Here is a 14,901-nt window from a genome sequence, read left to right as displayed (position 1 = left end):
CAGCGCAGCTCGGCGGCAGCGGCGCACGGGTGCTCAGGCTGGACCTGGTCGAGTGCTTGTTCCAGTTCCTCTGCTCCTCCAACAACATCTCGTGGCACGAGAAGATCACTACCAGAATAACTGGCGATGCCGACGGCCGAACCTATGCCGACGGCCCCCGTCGGCATAGATTGGCCTACCCCGACGGCCCAGCCCAAGCCGTCGGCGTATATCCATCTATGCCGACGGCCCCCGTCGGCAAAGCTCAGCCGTCGGCGTCGCGAGAAATACGCCTACGGCGGCCGTCGGCATAGAATGTGGGCCCGGCTACCCGGGCGGAAACGGCCTTTTGACGGCGTCAGTCTACGCCGATGGGCTAACGGCGGCCGTCGGCATAGCCCCCATGTCATTGATCCGCGTCGCTCGCCACGTCATCGATCCGCGTCGCCCGCCGGTCCGTGGGGTGGCAAATCTATGCTGACGGCCTGGCCGTCGGCATAGGCCTGGCCCATGGATGTTGCGACGTCATCGATCCCCGCCCTTTGCCATGTCATCGATCCGTGGCCGTGTGAGCAGGTATGCCGACGGCCTTGCCGTCGGCATACCTCAATTATTTTTTTTTATATTATTTACTTTTTCTTGTTTTTTTTCACAACATAAATGTGCCTTATCTAACAAAAAAACATACCCTGATGGTATATCGATTGCCCCCCTCACGGACGTTGCTGCCGCCGTGCCCCACAGCGACGCCGGTGAGGGGGGCACACCCCGGAGCTGCGTGCCGGGTGCCTGCGCCAGCCACCACACTTCCACAACCGTAGGAGGGCCCAAAGCAACACCTAGCGGCATTGCTACCCCCCAGGTACACCGTCCCGTCTAACCGGGCCCTCATACATGCGGGGCGGTGTGGTGCCATGTCTGAAGAGGCGGGACGGGGCCCCTGGGGGGATAGCAATACCACCGGAGCGTCGCACCGGGCCCTCATACATGTGGGGTGGTGTGGTGCCATGTCCAAAGAGGCGGCGCGCATCTCCGGGGTGTGCCCCCCCCTCACGGACGGCGGCGCCGCCGGCACCTGGAGGGGGGAAACGGACGCGTCGGGTCTACACGGAGGGGATCTTGCTGTGGGTCTGGCCCGGATGTTGCTCCAAAGTGTTCCTATGGGCTGACCTAACACAACCGGGTGGAGAGTTCCACTGGTCAAAGCCCGTCCGTGTAAAGTCAAAGGGCTAGATCTCGTGGTCTAACGCTACATGGTTAGGCGGGACGGGGCCCCTGGGGGATAGCAATGCCACCGGAGCGTCGCACCGGGCCCTCATATATACATGCAGGGTGGTGTGGTGCCATGTCCGAAGAGGCAACACGCGTCTTCGGGGTGTGCCCCCCCTCACGGACGGCGGAGCCGCCGGCACCTGGAGGGGGGAAACGGACGCGTAGGGTCTACACGGAGGGGATCTTGCTGTGGGTCTGGCCCGGATGTTGCTCCAAAGTGTTCCTATGGGCTGACCTAACACAACCGGGTGGAGAGTTCCACTGGTCAAAGCCCGTCCGTGTAAAGTCAAAGGGCTAGATCTCGTGGTCTAACGCTACATGGTTAGGCGGGACGGGGCCCCTGGGGGGTAGCAATGCCACCGGAGCGTCGCACCGGGCCCTCATATATACATGCAGGGTGGTGTCGTGGCATGTCCGAAGAGGCGGCACGCGTCTCCGGGGTGTGGCCCCCCTCACGGACGGCGCCGCCGCTGGCACCTGGAGGGGTGAAACAGACGCGTAGGGTCTCCACGGAGGGGATCTTGCTGTGGGTATGGCCCGGATGTTGCTCCAAAGTGTTCCTATGGGCTGACCTAACACAACCGGGGGGAGAGTTCCACTGGTCAAAGCCCGTCCATGTAAAGTCAAAGGGCTAGATCTCGTGGTCTAACACTACAGGGTTAGGCGGGACGGGGGGCCCTGGGGGGTAGCAATGCTACCGGAGCGTCGCACTGGGCCCTCATACATGCGGGGTGGTGTGGTGGCATGTCCGAAGAGGCGGCACGCGTCTCCGGGGTGTGGCCCCCCTCACGGACGGCGCCGCCGCCGGCACCTGGAGGGGTGAAACAGACGCGTCGGGTCTACACGGAGGGGATCTTGCTGTGGGTTTGGCCCGGATGTTGCTCCAAAGTGTTCCTATGGGCTGACCTAACACAACCCGGGGGAGAGTTCCAAGCCCGTCCGTGTAAAGTCAAAGGGCTAGATCTCGTGGTCTAACGCTACAGGGTTAGGCGGGACGGGGCCCTGGGGGGGGTAGCAATGCCACTGGAGGGTCGCACCGGGCCCTCATACATGCGGGGTGGTGTGGTGGCATGTACGAAGAGGCGGCACGCGTCTCCGGGTGTGGCCCCCCTCACGGACGGCATTGCTACCCCCCCCCCCCCCCCCCCCCGCCCACAGGTACCCCGTCCTGTCTATCCCTGACACAGACGACCGCCGGGTCTAGCCCTTTGACTTTCGCCGGACGTGGCATGTCCATCTATGCCGATGGGTAAGCTCCAGTGGCATTGCTACCCCCCACGGTCCCCGTACCGCCTAACCCCCAGGGTCCCGGTGTCACAGGCGTCGCACCAGGTACCGGGTCCCATACAGACGGTAAATTAAGAATCTAAAAATGTAATCATTGAATTGATTAAAAACTCCGGTATTCATCATTGAAAATGTACTATCACTGGGAAACCTTTAGTGCTCGGGCACCGGGCCGGCTGCCCGGGCACTGAAAATTTCACAGTAATTGTCCATTTTCTTCATATAAGTCTAATGAATACCGGAGCTTATAACGTATGGATTAGTGAACTATTTAAACAGGTCAAATTGCTTTTCCCTCCGCGAGGTGGGACTATTTTTTCAAAAAAAAGTAGTTGCCATCTATGCCTACGGCATAGCCGTCGGCATAGGACTCCTATCTATGCCGACGGCCTGGCCGTCGGCATAGAGCCACCCTTATCCACTCGATGGCCCTCTCGCTGTCAGGTGGGACCACTCCTATGCCGACGGCCTGGCCGTCGGCATAGGGCCACCTTATCCACTCCTCCCGCTCCACTGAATTGTGGACCCAGCCTATGCCGACGGCCAGGCCGTCGGCATAGGGGTGACCTTATCCACTCGCTATTCATCCTCCTCCACCCATTCCCTCTCTGTCTCACCCCGACCCCAACCTCTCTCTCGACCCCGATAGCCGCCGCCACCCAACGCCGCCGCCCCGCCCCGACCTCGTCCCCGTCCCGGCCGACGCCCCGCCCCGACCTCGTCCACGCCCCGGCCGACGCCCCTCCCCGCCCCGACCTCGTCCCCGCCCCAGCCGACACGCCGCCCCGACCTCGTCCACGCCCCGGCCGACGCCCCTCCCCGCCCCGACCTCGTCCCCGCCCCGAACTCGTCGCCGCCCAACACCGCCGCCCCGGCTCGACCTCGTCCCCGCCCTGGCCGCCGCCCCGCCCCGACCTCGTCCCCGCCCAACGCCGCCACCCCGACCCGAGTCGACCTCATCCCCACCCAACACCGCCACCGCTTGGTGGTGAGGCGAGGGCCTCCTGCCTGGAGTCGCCGCGCTCCCTCCCCGGAGCAGCCGCCGCCTCGACCTCCTCTCCGTTAGGTCCGGCCCCCTTCCCTCCCAAGAACATTTTTTCTGTTTTTTTTCATGATTTTGCAGAGGATAAGAGGGCTAAATGTGATAGTTAGACACATAGATGGTAGTTAGATAGATAACTTGTTCATACGGATTTTTTTGAGATGATGATTGTTGGATGAGAAGTGATAATGATGATTTTTTATGCTTCGATGATTTTGAGATGATGATGATGATAGATGACAGATGGTAGATGATGATGTTGATGTTTTTTATGCTTCGATAATTTTTGGATGATGATGATGTTTTTTTTTATGATTCGATGATTGTTAGACGATGATGATGATATTGTGATGTTCTATTAGTTGTGATGTTCTAATTTTTTGTCACGATGGAATTTGCAGGCTTTGTGGTGTCGCATTTCATCGGAGTGACCGTTGTCCGACGCGTTGGTCCCCCTGAGCATCCCTCTGCTGTTCGACTACTTCCTCTACAGCCGAGGGTGAGCTACAAGTCCATCTCCTCCCTTTTTTCATATCACTAGATTTCATTCTCAAGTCACCTGGCGTAACCTAGGCGTCTCCCGTCCGAAAGGGTTGCATCGATAAATATGCATTCAATTGCATATTTATCATCGCAGCTCTTTCGGATTGTCCAGCGTTTTCCACGGACAGCCCGAGGAAGCGGCGGATCTGGACGAAAGGGTGGTGGTGGGCATGGGGCCGAAGGAGCACGGTCGGGAGGCGGTTCTCGCTGCTGTGATCACTCCTACTATCTCCTACACACAGCTCCGTCGGATCGACCCGACCCTGAGCCAGCGCACGAGCACGCCCATGAGCAGTGCACCGTCACTGTCCCTCTTTCAGGAGCAGCAAACTGTAAGTATTTTCCCTTTTATCTTCATTGCTCACTTTATTTTCCGCATTTAGTAGTTTTATGAGTTTCATCATGTCATACTGTAGGCCTACATGGAGTACACACGCCAGGAGACCATGGCGTGGCACGACCGCCTTCATGCATACCATCAGCAGAGGGATCGCCGGATGCAGCACGCTTTTCAGGAAATGGCGGCCGGCAAGTGTCCTCAATGGCCATCAGCAGAGGGTCCTCCAGCACAACCAATGTTGCTGACCTTTGAGGAGTTTGTGGCACAGAACGCTGACCCCTCGCCGGTTAGTTCATCCCAATCTATTCACTCAAAGCATATCATGCCTTTCAACACAGTCATATATCCCGTTAATATGTCTTTTCAACATCCAGGGAACCGGTGGATCAACCGTTGGCGGTGGTCTTCGCAGCACTCCCGAGTCACGGAGCCCGACCACTCCGATCCATGGAGGCGGAGGCGGAGGTGGAGGCGGTCTTGGCGGTACCGCTGCCGCTAGCAGTGACGACCTGGGCTTCAACGGTCTTGGCGGTGACGACCTCCGCGGTGCTCGACGTCCTGGCGCTTAAGCCTTTTGGTTACTTGTGTGCTTATGCTTATGTATCTTTAGATGACTTGTGTGTGGTGATGATGATAAACTTGTGGTCTTTGATGGTCCTTTAGATGACTTGTGTGCTTCTTTATATGCTTATGCTTATCTTTATGTTGATTATGATGATGCTTATGCATATATTGTTGTGATGGTGACGGATGATACTTAGATGTGTTCTATATGTCTATTTCCATCATATATATCTGCTGATATGTGCTGTATATCTGAATTGAATTGATTTGAAAACAAACAGAAAAAAGAAAAAAAAATCAAATACAAACTATGCCGACGGCTAGGTCGTCGGCATAGGGCTGGCCTGAGCGCCCAGTTGCTGACGCGTGGCATCTATGCCGACGGCTTAGCCGTCGGCATAGATATAAACTAAGCCGACGGCCTGGCCGTCGGCATAGATGCCACGTGTCAGCAACTGGGCGCTCCTTGGGTAAGCCTATGCCGACGGCCTCGCCGTCAGCATAGATTTAAACTAAGCCGACGGCTAGGCCATCGGCATAGGCTTGCCCCAGGAGCGCCCAGTTGCTGACACGTGGCATCTATGCCAGTTGCTGACACGTGGCCTAGCCGTCGGCATAGATGAGCCACGTGGCGAGAAGCGGGTGGTCGTCACTTGACGGCGGTCGCCGTTAGACGGGAACGTTGCCAACGGCCAGGGCCGTCGGCATAGATGTACGGACACCGTCGAGATAGATCCTATGCCGACGGCCTCCCGGGCTGCGCCGACGGATATGTTGCCGACGGGGGCTGTCGGCATAGGCATGTCCCGACGGCATATCAGGGCTATGCCGTCGGCATAGGGTGCGATTCCGGTAGTGGATGGTCTGGACGCTGGCCGGATACGGGGAAAGGCTCGGAGAGGGCGGCGGCTTCATCTTCCCCACAGTCGAGCGGCTCGCGCAGGTGTCCGAGCGGAGCTTCGGGAGGCTGGGTTTGGCTATAGGTCTATCAGTTCCTGCCTCGTGTGCAGTACTGTTGGTGTGTCTATCTTCTTATAGTTATACAATTTATGCTAAGCTCTAAGCATGGGCAGTCCGTTGTGTTGGATTCAGCACAGCTAGATTTGCAACATTATTCCCTTCTCTTTCAAATTGCTTTTTGTCAACGAAAAGGTGTGGTAGCACCCGAGAGTCCCGGCACCCTTTTATCTATTCCGTTGAGCCTTTATGAGATTCGTGCAGGGGCATGTCGAGTAGGGCAGCATTTGTAGGCGCTATATACTAATCCAGTCTATTTTGACAGTGGTAACAGTGGTTGCCCTCTCTCGAGCAGGTCTGCCAGGAATATTGAAAAGACCACACGTTGGTGGGGCATGCGGTGCCATATGGAATCTGCATGAGATGAGGCATTCACGTGACTGTGTTAATTCATTTCTCTTCTCGTTTGCTTTGCCTCCATGTGTGTGCAGTCATGTCGGTTCACAGAGAATCTATTTTCCAAAGCACATGGGGACAAAAGGAGACGCACGACGAACTGCTGATGGCCGACTTTTCCCTCTTAATTGACTTGTTGATTAATATTTATCAATCTTGAAGTCGACTGGCCGGTGACAGAGGTTGTGGATTCTTCCTACGATTCTAGACCCAGTTACTGTTCCGCGGTGGTGCTAATCGAAAAGGTGGTGCAGGACCTTGCACATATCCCTAGGAGCTGGGTAGTACACAGACGGCCATGATAAACGGGTGTCTAGACACCCGGGTGCTGAAAAGCTGGTCTCTTTTGTCAAAGCTCAGAAATTTCTTTATGCCTACCAAGTTTCATCTGTGTGTGTTCTAACTCCAATTTTCTTTATGACCAATAGGTTTTTGTAGCAAAGACATCGCGTAGCAATTTATGTGGAGTTTTATTTTGTTTCGGCTACGCAAGCTTTTCTGCCTTCTCTATGTGTTTCTTTTGATACAAAATGACACGATTTTGATGAATGTCCTTTCAGGAAGAAAAAAAGTGGACCAGTGGATTTTTCTTTCGAAATAGGGAGGGACCGGTTGTCTTTGCATTCCATTTTGCCACTACAACTCAGCTAGCGTGCGAACCAACTCCGCGCATTGTCTAAGAACGTGATGTGCAAACTCCAAAGAGTCATACCATGTTCAGCAGTGGATACGGAGGACACGGATAGAAGTAGGCTAAGGTCAGCAGCCGGCTTGTGGCAGGAAGACGTACCAGGTGATGGTGTTGCCACCGCGGCCGCCGCAGCAGTCGAAGCTTGCTCCCTCAAGACGTCCGCGTGGCAGGGAGTACGGCATGGCCCTTGTAGGCGTGGCGTGCTCCCTTCAGGCGCAGCGGAGCACACGACACAGCGTCGTCAGCTGAGGTTCCGAGGGGCGGCGTGGTCACAGGAGCCTCCTATTTTTGGAAGCCAAATCAAGGCACGTTCTTATTTTTGGAAGCCAAATCAAGGTGATTCTTTATTTTTGATAGCCAAATCAACACGTGCTTGTTTTTGAAAGTCTAATCAAGGCGATTCTTTATTTTTGATAGTCAAATCAATGTGATTCCTTTTTTGGCAGCCAAATCAACGCGCCTCCCTTTTCTAGGAGTAAATATTAATTGAAAAAGAGAAGGCCTAGGTTTTTAGTGGGGTTTGGTTTTTCAAAGGGAGGAAACAAAATCAAGTGAGAGAGGGTGGTGGGAGGTGAGGCGAAAAAAACACACGGGTACCGGCGTATCAACTGAGACTTTAGGAATAGAGATATATGTGGGAGGGGGGCGCCACATATAACCACGACAATCTCTTAGCCGTGTGCGGCGTCCCTCTCCACAGTTTTGTCCCTCAGTCATATTTTCGTAGTGCTTAGGCGAAGCCCTGCGGAGATACCATCACCATCACCGTCACCATGCTGTCGGAACTCATCCACTACTTCGCCATCTTGTTGGATCAAGAAGGTGAGGACGTCGCCGAACTGAACGTGTGCTGAACGCGGAGGTGTCGTACGTCCGGTACTCAATCGGTTGGATCGCGAAGAAGTTCGACTACATCAACCGCGTTACTAAACGCTTCCGCTTACGGTCTACGAAGGTACGTAGACACACTCTCCCCTCTCGTTGCTATGCATCTCCTTGATAGATCTTGCGTGTGCGTAGAATTTTTTTTGTTTTCCATGCAACTTTTCCCAACACCTGGGGGCTGTGCCCCCCCCCCCCCAAACATTGAACCAACTTGTGAAGAAAAAATATTGTGAGGGATAGATGAGAACTTTTTTAGCCCCCCCCAGCAGATGTTGTCTAGCTCCGCCACTGACGTCCAGCACGGCGGGCGCGCTGGGCGGGTCCGGCCCCCACGCATATAGCGTCTTAAGACGGCCGTCGTCGGCATGGTGTGGTCCGCGGCGGCCGAGCTGACGGCGCGCGGTGTGAGGGTGAACGCCATCTCCCCGTATGCCATCGCGATGCCCATGGGGGCGCGCTCCGTGAGGGAGATGCTGAGGCTTCCGCCGGGGGGCGCGGACGACGAAGAGTTGATCAGGCGGCTGTTCAATGAGGACATCAACAAGATGGGCGGCGGCGTGGTGCTGTGCGTGGAGGACGTTGCGAGGGCGGCGGTGTTCCTGGTGTCCGACGATGCCAGGTACATCACCGGGCATAATCTCATGGTGGACGGCAGGTTCTCCGTGGGGAAGCCGCTCAACGTCCCGGCACGTTAAGGACGGCGATAAAAATAAAATATAAAATAAATCGGAAGGAAAAAAGTGTACTTTGGTCTCAGTTGGCAGAGCTCCGTGAGTTCATTTTCAAGTACTATTTTCAAGTACTATAATGAAATTGAACCGCTCTGAAAGGTTGGAATTAATTGAATGAAGAGGTACGGTTCTATTCCCTCCGACTTTTTAGATATTTTAATACGGACTACATATAAACATAATTTAGATTGTAGATTCACTCATTTTGCTTCATATGTAGTCCATATTAGAATCTCTAAAGAGCGTTATATTTGGGAACAGAGGAAGTAGTTGAGTGTTTGGTGAGAGGAACCATATGGTATCACAATGTGTCAGAACGAACATAAAACATATGGTATCGCAAAACATGTACTCATTTGATGTTTGGTTGAATTGGAGGGACATGACACTAAATAAAATTGATTCAAAGAAAGTGTTCCGATGAAGATGTTTTGGTTGCTTCATCACTTGTTTGCCTTAAACTTTTGTGATCTCGCCTGGATTGCGTTAGGGAACATGTGGCAAGGAGAGGACTATCCCACCAGGAGACTTGCCCATTCTCCAACGGCAAGAGGAAACAATCAATCAGATTCTCTTGACTTGCGTGTTTGCTAGGACAGCTTGGGTGCAGGTTTGTGCTGCCCTGGGGAAGCTGGAGTGGGCACCTAACCATTTTGACACGCTGGAAACTTTGGCTTCTCGACAAAATTGGTTTCAACGCTAAGGCTAGGAAGGACATCCATACCATCTTCTTGCTGGTAATGTGGGAACTGTGAAAGCATCGTAACGCCACTATGTTTGACAGGGCATGGCCAGCCCTTGAGCTCGTTACAAATAGGATCGTATCTGAAGAACCGCTTGGGCTCAGGTACAATCTTGCTTTGTTTCATCCTCCCAACCAAAATTTATGGACGACCTTAGATTATTGAATGTTCAAGTTCTATTGATTTTTTTTTTCAAATAATTACTTGGAATCTCATGGTTCTGTAACACATAGTTTACAAGTCATTAAACTGATGGAGGCAATCCACCATCAAGCATCTGAATTGTTCGCTTTGATTTGGGTTGTAAATTCCCTAACATGCTCTTACCACTTATTGTCAGGACAATTTGTAGAGCACATGTTTGTCGTGACTGATTATCAAACTCCAAAAAACATAGAAGGTATATGGATGGAAGAAAGAGACTAGAGGATACATTAATTTTCAACATCTCATACTCTGTAGACTTCTCTATCCGGCAACATCTGAGTTAAAAAAACGTATTTGATAAACACTATGAAGTAATATCCTACTCTACAAATATCAATGCTATTTGTTAAACTCCATATATGACAACACCCACCCAAGTTAATTAAAATCACTAAAGAAGACACAGAGACATGTAACCACACATGTGGTGTAGTGTAAGCAATAAAATGAGAAAAATTAGATAGGCAGCCCAACCAGAACATCGCAGTAAAATTTGGATTTTCCTTGTGTTTCACCATAGTATTTTGGACCATTACAGCTATGCTCTTGTACAAAGTAGACTTTGGCCAGAGTTATTTTCCCTCACATTTCATGAACTGGAAACACATTGGGTTCAATTTAGGTTGAACCCCCTCGGTTTCATTGATGTAACATAAAAAAAAATCCAAGTTTAATGTTAAATAAAAATTAACAAATAAAGGAATATTTGTTGTTTTCCTTCTTTTTGGTTGGATTTTCTAAAGAAATTAAATTTCCTCAGGATTAATTTGAATTTTTCAAAGCCTTATTTAAGAACATTATAAAAAGAGGGGGGTCCCGTGACTATCCAAAACACAAAAATTGGTTGGGAAACGTTTACACAATTTGAAACAGTTATATTGCCGTTTCATTTTAAAAAATCCTACATAATGTATTAATTTACCAAAGGAGGGGTTGGGGGGTAATATGTCTTTGGTGATTTTTAGGGATTTAGTAAATGTTGGAATTATTTGGATTTTATGGGTATTCCCCTAAAAATAGTTTTAGGGATTTGTTGTCTTAAATAAAATTGATTTCAAATAAATAAACTTACATAATTAAATTTGGGTGAAAATTATATTTCCTAAGCCCAATAATAGGTATTTTGATTCACTGGAATTTTCTTGGAGTTTTGGGAAGTGACTTGCCAATTATGAAACTCAAAACCATTTGTCATAATTTTTTATGTACAAGAAATAGATTTTAGAAACTCTTTTTACTTTGCCACAAATATAATTGATGCTTGTTAGTGAATAGTGTTGAACCATCGTCGAACCGGGTACACAGGGCACACCTTGTCGACGAATGGGTGCCTAGGGTCTCACAAGACTTGCTCAAATACATATGTATGTGCTAACTGATATCCTTAATAGAAGTTTTAACTGGTATATGTTCATGGTGTCATGCCCTTGACACATATGTAAGATTGGCATTCCCAACTTTAGTAGTTCGTTCCACAAAGTTAACTAGTGGAAACTAGAGCAGAAGAAGGTGAACAAATCTCACCATCAGTAACCGACCGTCATGCATAGTATTATGCATACTTTCAAAATTCTAGATGCACCATACTCTACACTATTCACGGGATTGTTCTAAGCAGCTATGCAAAGGTATTATTTCCGCGCGCGCGCGGGGTGGGGGGGGGGGGGGGCGGGGGGAGGCGGTGTAGTATCGATAATGAAATATTTATCTGTGGATCTAGCCAGGTGGATAAGACACATGAAACAAAGGGGGTGTTTGTTTCCAGGGACTTTTTGGTGTAGGGACTAGAAGAAGTCCCTTCTAGAGACTTTTTAACCAAACAGGAGGGACTACTAGGGACTAAAAGTTGCTTTTTGGGACTAAATGAAGAAGACTCTCAAGAAGAGCCTTTTTTGGGACTTTTTGGGACTTTTCCAACAATGCCCCTCCCTGCACCCATTGGCCCGCCGCCCCATGGTGTTGTTTGGTTATTATTTTTCTATATACTAGGGGTAACATGGTCATTTAATAACCTCTAGGGAGGGACTAGGGACTTTTTAGCTCTGAAAACAAACAGGGAGGGACTTTTTAGGGACTAGGGACTTTTTAGTTGGGACTAGAAAAAGTCCTAGGACTTATGGACCAAACAGTGCCAAAGTTGCATAATGCTCCTTTGTGCAATCAATGGAATTAAATGTAATGAAACTAATAATAATATCAAACTCTGTCATGTTGAACAAATAATCATGGGTTCAGGTTTCCTTGTTTGGAATGAAGATCCAAGAGATGCTCCAAGTATAAATTATTTATATTATATACAATAATCAAGAGACACATAATTACTTACAAATAACAATGGAAATGCATGAATCCTCGGTTCCCCTCACACATCACAATGAAACAGCACACATGTATCTCACAAATCAAAGGTAAGGTAACCCTCTCAAACATCACTCTTCACCGAAGAGTTGTAGCCATCCTGGTCATCATAGTATTTGGACCATAGCATGATCCCTCCATATTTTCCCGTGCTCTTGATCAATGGGAGAACATCTGATTTTAGATCATCAGCTGGGATGAACCCGCTCCCCGCAGCCTGAGGTGATGCCGGGAGGCCAAGGAAGATCTGCTTTGCAGGAACCGTCAACCATTTCTTCCATGCGTCAACTAGATTGGAAGTGCTGCCTGAAGTGTACTGGCAAGGAGCGTTGTTGTAGAACTGCACCCACACATAGTCAAAGAGACCAGTGTTTAGGGCGCCACCCACCCAAGCATCCGGGAAAGGGCACTGCGGCGCGGCAGTCAGGTACACCCTCCTCCCGGAGTTGCTGTACCCCTTCAGGAATCTTGCAAGATCGTCCCAGTGCAGGGGTGTGCCGCCCTCAATATCGAAGTCGATGCCGTCGAGGACTGCATCGCCGAGAGGCCGCGAAGGTGACTTACCTCCTAAGAAGTTATTCCACAGGTACGTTGCGACATTCTTGGCATCCTGGGTTGAGGAAAGCTAGTAGCTGCCTGCCCCGCCACCGATCGAGAGAATGACCTTGACACCGCTACTCTGGCATGACTTGATGTCGGAGCTTAGGTTCGTGCTGCCGCCGTTGGTCGGGTCGCAGTGGCCTGCCAGGTTGAGGACCGGCGGCTGGCCATTGCCAAATGCGGCGAGGAAGGCGAGGTTGACAAATTTGTAGTTCCCGGTAGCGCAGGTCTCCGCCAGCGTGCCCTCGCCACCATTCTGGCCCCAGTAGATGGAAATGCCACCGGCTTCCGACCCAAGGAACTGCGTCGCCGCTACTGCCAGTACCAGCAGTTGCAGCAGGGATGATGATCTGCTAGCCATTTGTGGAGCAATCCCTATTGCTTCTGTGTATGCCTTGTGTTTTTGCTTGTGTGTGTGATGATCTGAGCTTGGGCTCGGATGGGTTGGCTTATATACGAGGGGACTCGTAGTGTGAAATCAATCTGACACTCCCCGTATTGTTTATGCTCGTACGTGGCTTGTCGGGCACATGGATGGATGAACGCATGTGAATGCGTTCGGCTCTCGGCTTCGAATCAACGGCGACGATGTTCGCGATTTTGAACCACGTTTTCTTGTACGTACTACTTGGACGGAATAACGTGCAAGGCACCAGTCCAGAATAAGAAAAGGTGATCGACAGGGCTGTTTGAATAAAATTACTGAACACAAAAGGCCAAATGGAGAGGTGACGGTGATGGATCGTACGAACGACGCCGGAGCACACGCAGGCTCGCGGGCGAAGCAGATCACACTGCTATGGCTCAATGACCTCTGGCGTGAGATAGGGGGAAGAAGGGTTCACACCTGGTGTCCAGGTCAAAACGCACTTTCTTCATTCTTTTTTAGCAACATTTTTGAAAAAATTACATATTTTAAAAAATGTTAACTACTTTCAAAATATCATTTATTTGAAATGTGCATGTATTTTAGAAATATTAAATATTTTCAAAAAGCTAGAATTTTTGAAATCTATGAAAATAAAAAAGAGAAATTTTCAAAAAAGAGGGAACAAAACTAAATGAATTTTTATTATAGAAAATCAAGGTAAATTCGCTTTGTCGCCTGAAAGAACATGCGGTGCCCCATGTTTGGTTTTGGTAATTGATGACAATATCTATGGACTAATGGTTGCCTTGAGTATATTTGAAGGATTTGTCCATAGGCATTTCTTGAAGTTCATGTGTTGGTTTCAAGGAGTTTATGTGGTGACCAAGGTGTTATTAAGGAATTATCCAAAGATTGGTCATGTGAGAGTTGGGCTTATTGCAAGCATGTCTTGGAGAAGAAGATTGTGTGATCATTCATGTATATCTTCAAGACATCATCCAAATGAAGAGAGTTGGTTGATCAAGACTAAGTCAAGAGTGAATCAACTTGATCAACTCACAAAGCGTAGAAGATTTACCGAGAGGGATCAAGTGATCCCATGGTGTGGTAAGCATTGTCAATTACGCTTTGTGTACTAACCCATGATCTTCGTGAGAGTTCTTTGTGGGGTTAGGTTGCGGTGTGCAAGTTCAAGTGAAGCATCATGAAGAGATCAAATGCTTGAAGCTTGCCGTCCATTGTGGTGACAATGGACTTGTGAAGATGTTGCGGTGTGCAAGTTCAAGTGAAGCATAATGAAGAGATCAAATGCTTGAAGCTTGCCGTCCATTGTGGTGACAATGGACTTGTGAAGATGTGCGGAAGAGTGGCTCACCCATAGTGGAGCATGGGGGAGCAATCAACTAGTCTTCATCGAGCCAACGCAACCAAGAAAGGTGGTCCAACTTGAGGGAGTCAAGATCGTCATCATCTAGCTCAAGTGCACCATGTGCAAGGCAAAGGTTTGCTCTTGATAGGTTTTCTATTTTACCGGTCTCATGATGGTAGTTGGGAGACCGGGTTATAGGATCGATTGCCGTACTATCAAGGGGGCTCTCGATGAGTAGCTTGATCGTATCGTTCATAGAGAGCTCAAACCATTGCATCCTTGCATCATCTTTATTGGTTCTTGTTTGGTTCTTCTCTTTGTGAGTTTTGGAGCTTATGGTTATCTTGATGACAAGCTTGAGTTCCTCGAAAACGGAGTTCACTCGCATCTTCTATGATGTTTTCGATGTTGGAGGTTATGCCGGTTCTTCTCGGTTGGAGGTTTCACTCCTCTATTTGTTGGCATACCTCCCCTGCTACTCGTCTTCCTCTATCCAACAAGCTTGAG

At 50.0% G+C, this 14,901-nt stretch overlaps 1 protein-coding gene and 1 pseudogene across 1 annotated transcript; one reads left to right on the top strand and one right to left on the bottom strand.

Moving 5' to 3' along the window:
* The first annotated feature begins 8,381 nt into the window (after positions 1-8,381).
* Positions 8,382-8,794, top strand: LOC109755028 ((+)-borneol dehydrogenase 2-like). Its single transcript, XM_020313911.3, has one exon. The coding sequence runs from the start codon at positions 8,382-8,384 to the stop codon at positions 8,709-8,711; it is 330 nt and encodes a 109-aa protein (XP_020169500.2). The 3' UTR covers positions 8,712-8,794.
* Positions 8,795-12,119: 3,325 nt separating this feature from the next.
* Positions 12,120-13,016, bottom strand: LOC109755026 (hevamine-A-like; annotated as a pseudogene).
* Positions 13,017-14,901: the final 1,885 nt, after the last annotated feature.

This window comes from Aegilops tauschii, chromosome 7 (genome assembly GCF_002575655.3).
Source record: "Aegilops tauschii subsp. strangulata cultivar AL8/78 chromosome 7, Aet v6.0, whole genome shotgun sequence".
Lineage (NCBI taxonomy): Eukaryota > Viridiplantae > Streptophyta > Magnoliopsida > Poales > Poaceae > Aegilops > Aegilops tauschii.
The sequence above is the reverse complement of the archived record's forward strand: the minus strand, read 5'-3'. Positions and strand labels throughout refer to the sequence as shown.

Coding starts and splice junctions, on each gene's coding strand:
- LOC109755028 (XM_020313911.3), top strand. CDS start 8,382: ATGGTGTGGTCCGCGGCGGCCGAGCTGACGGCGCGCGGTGTGAGGGTG.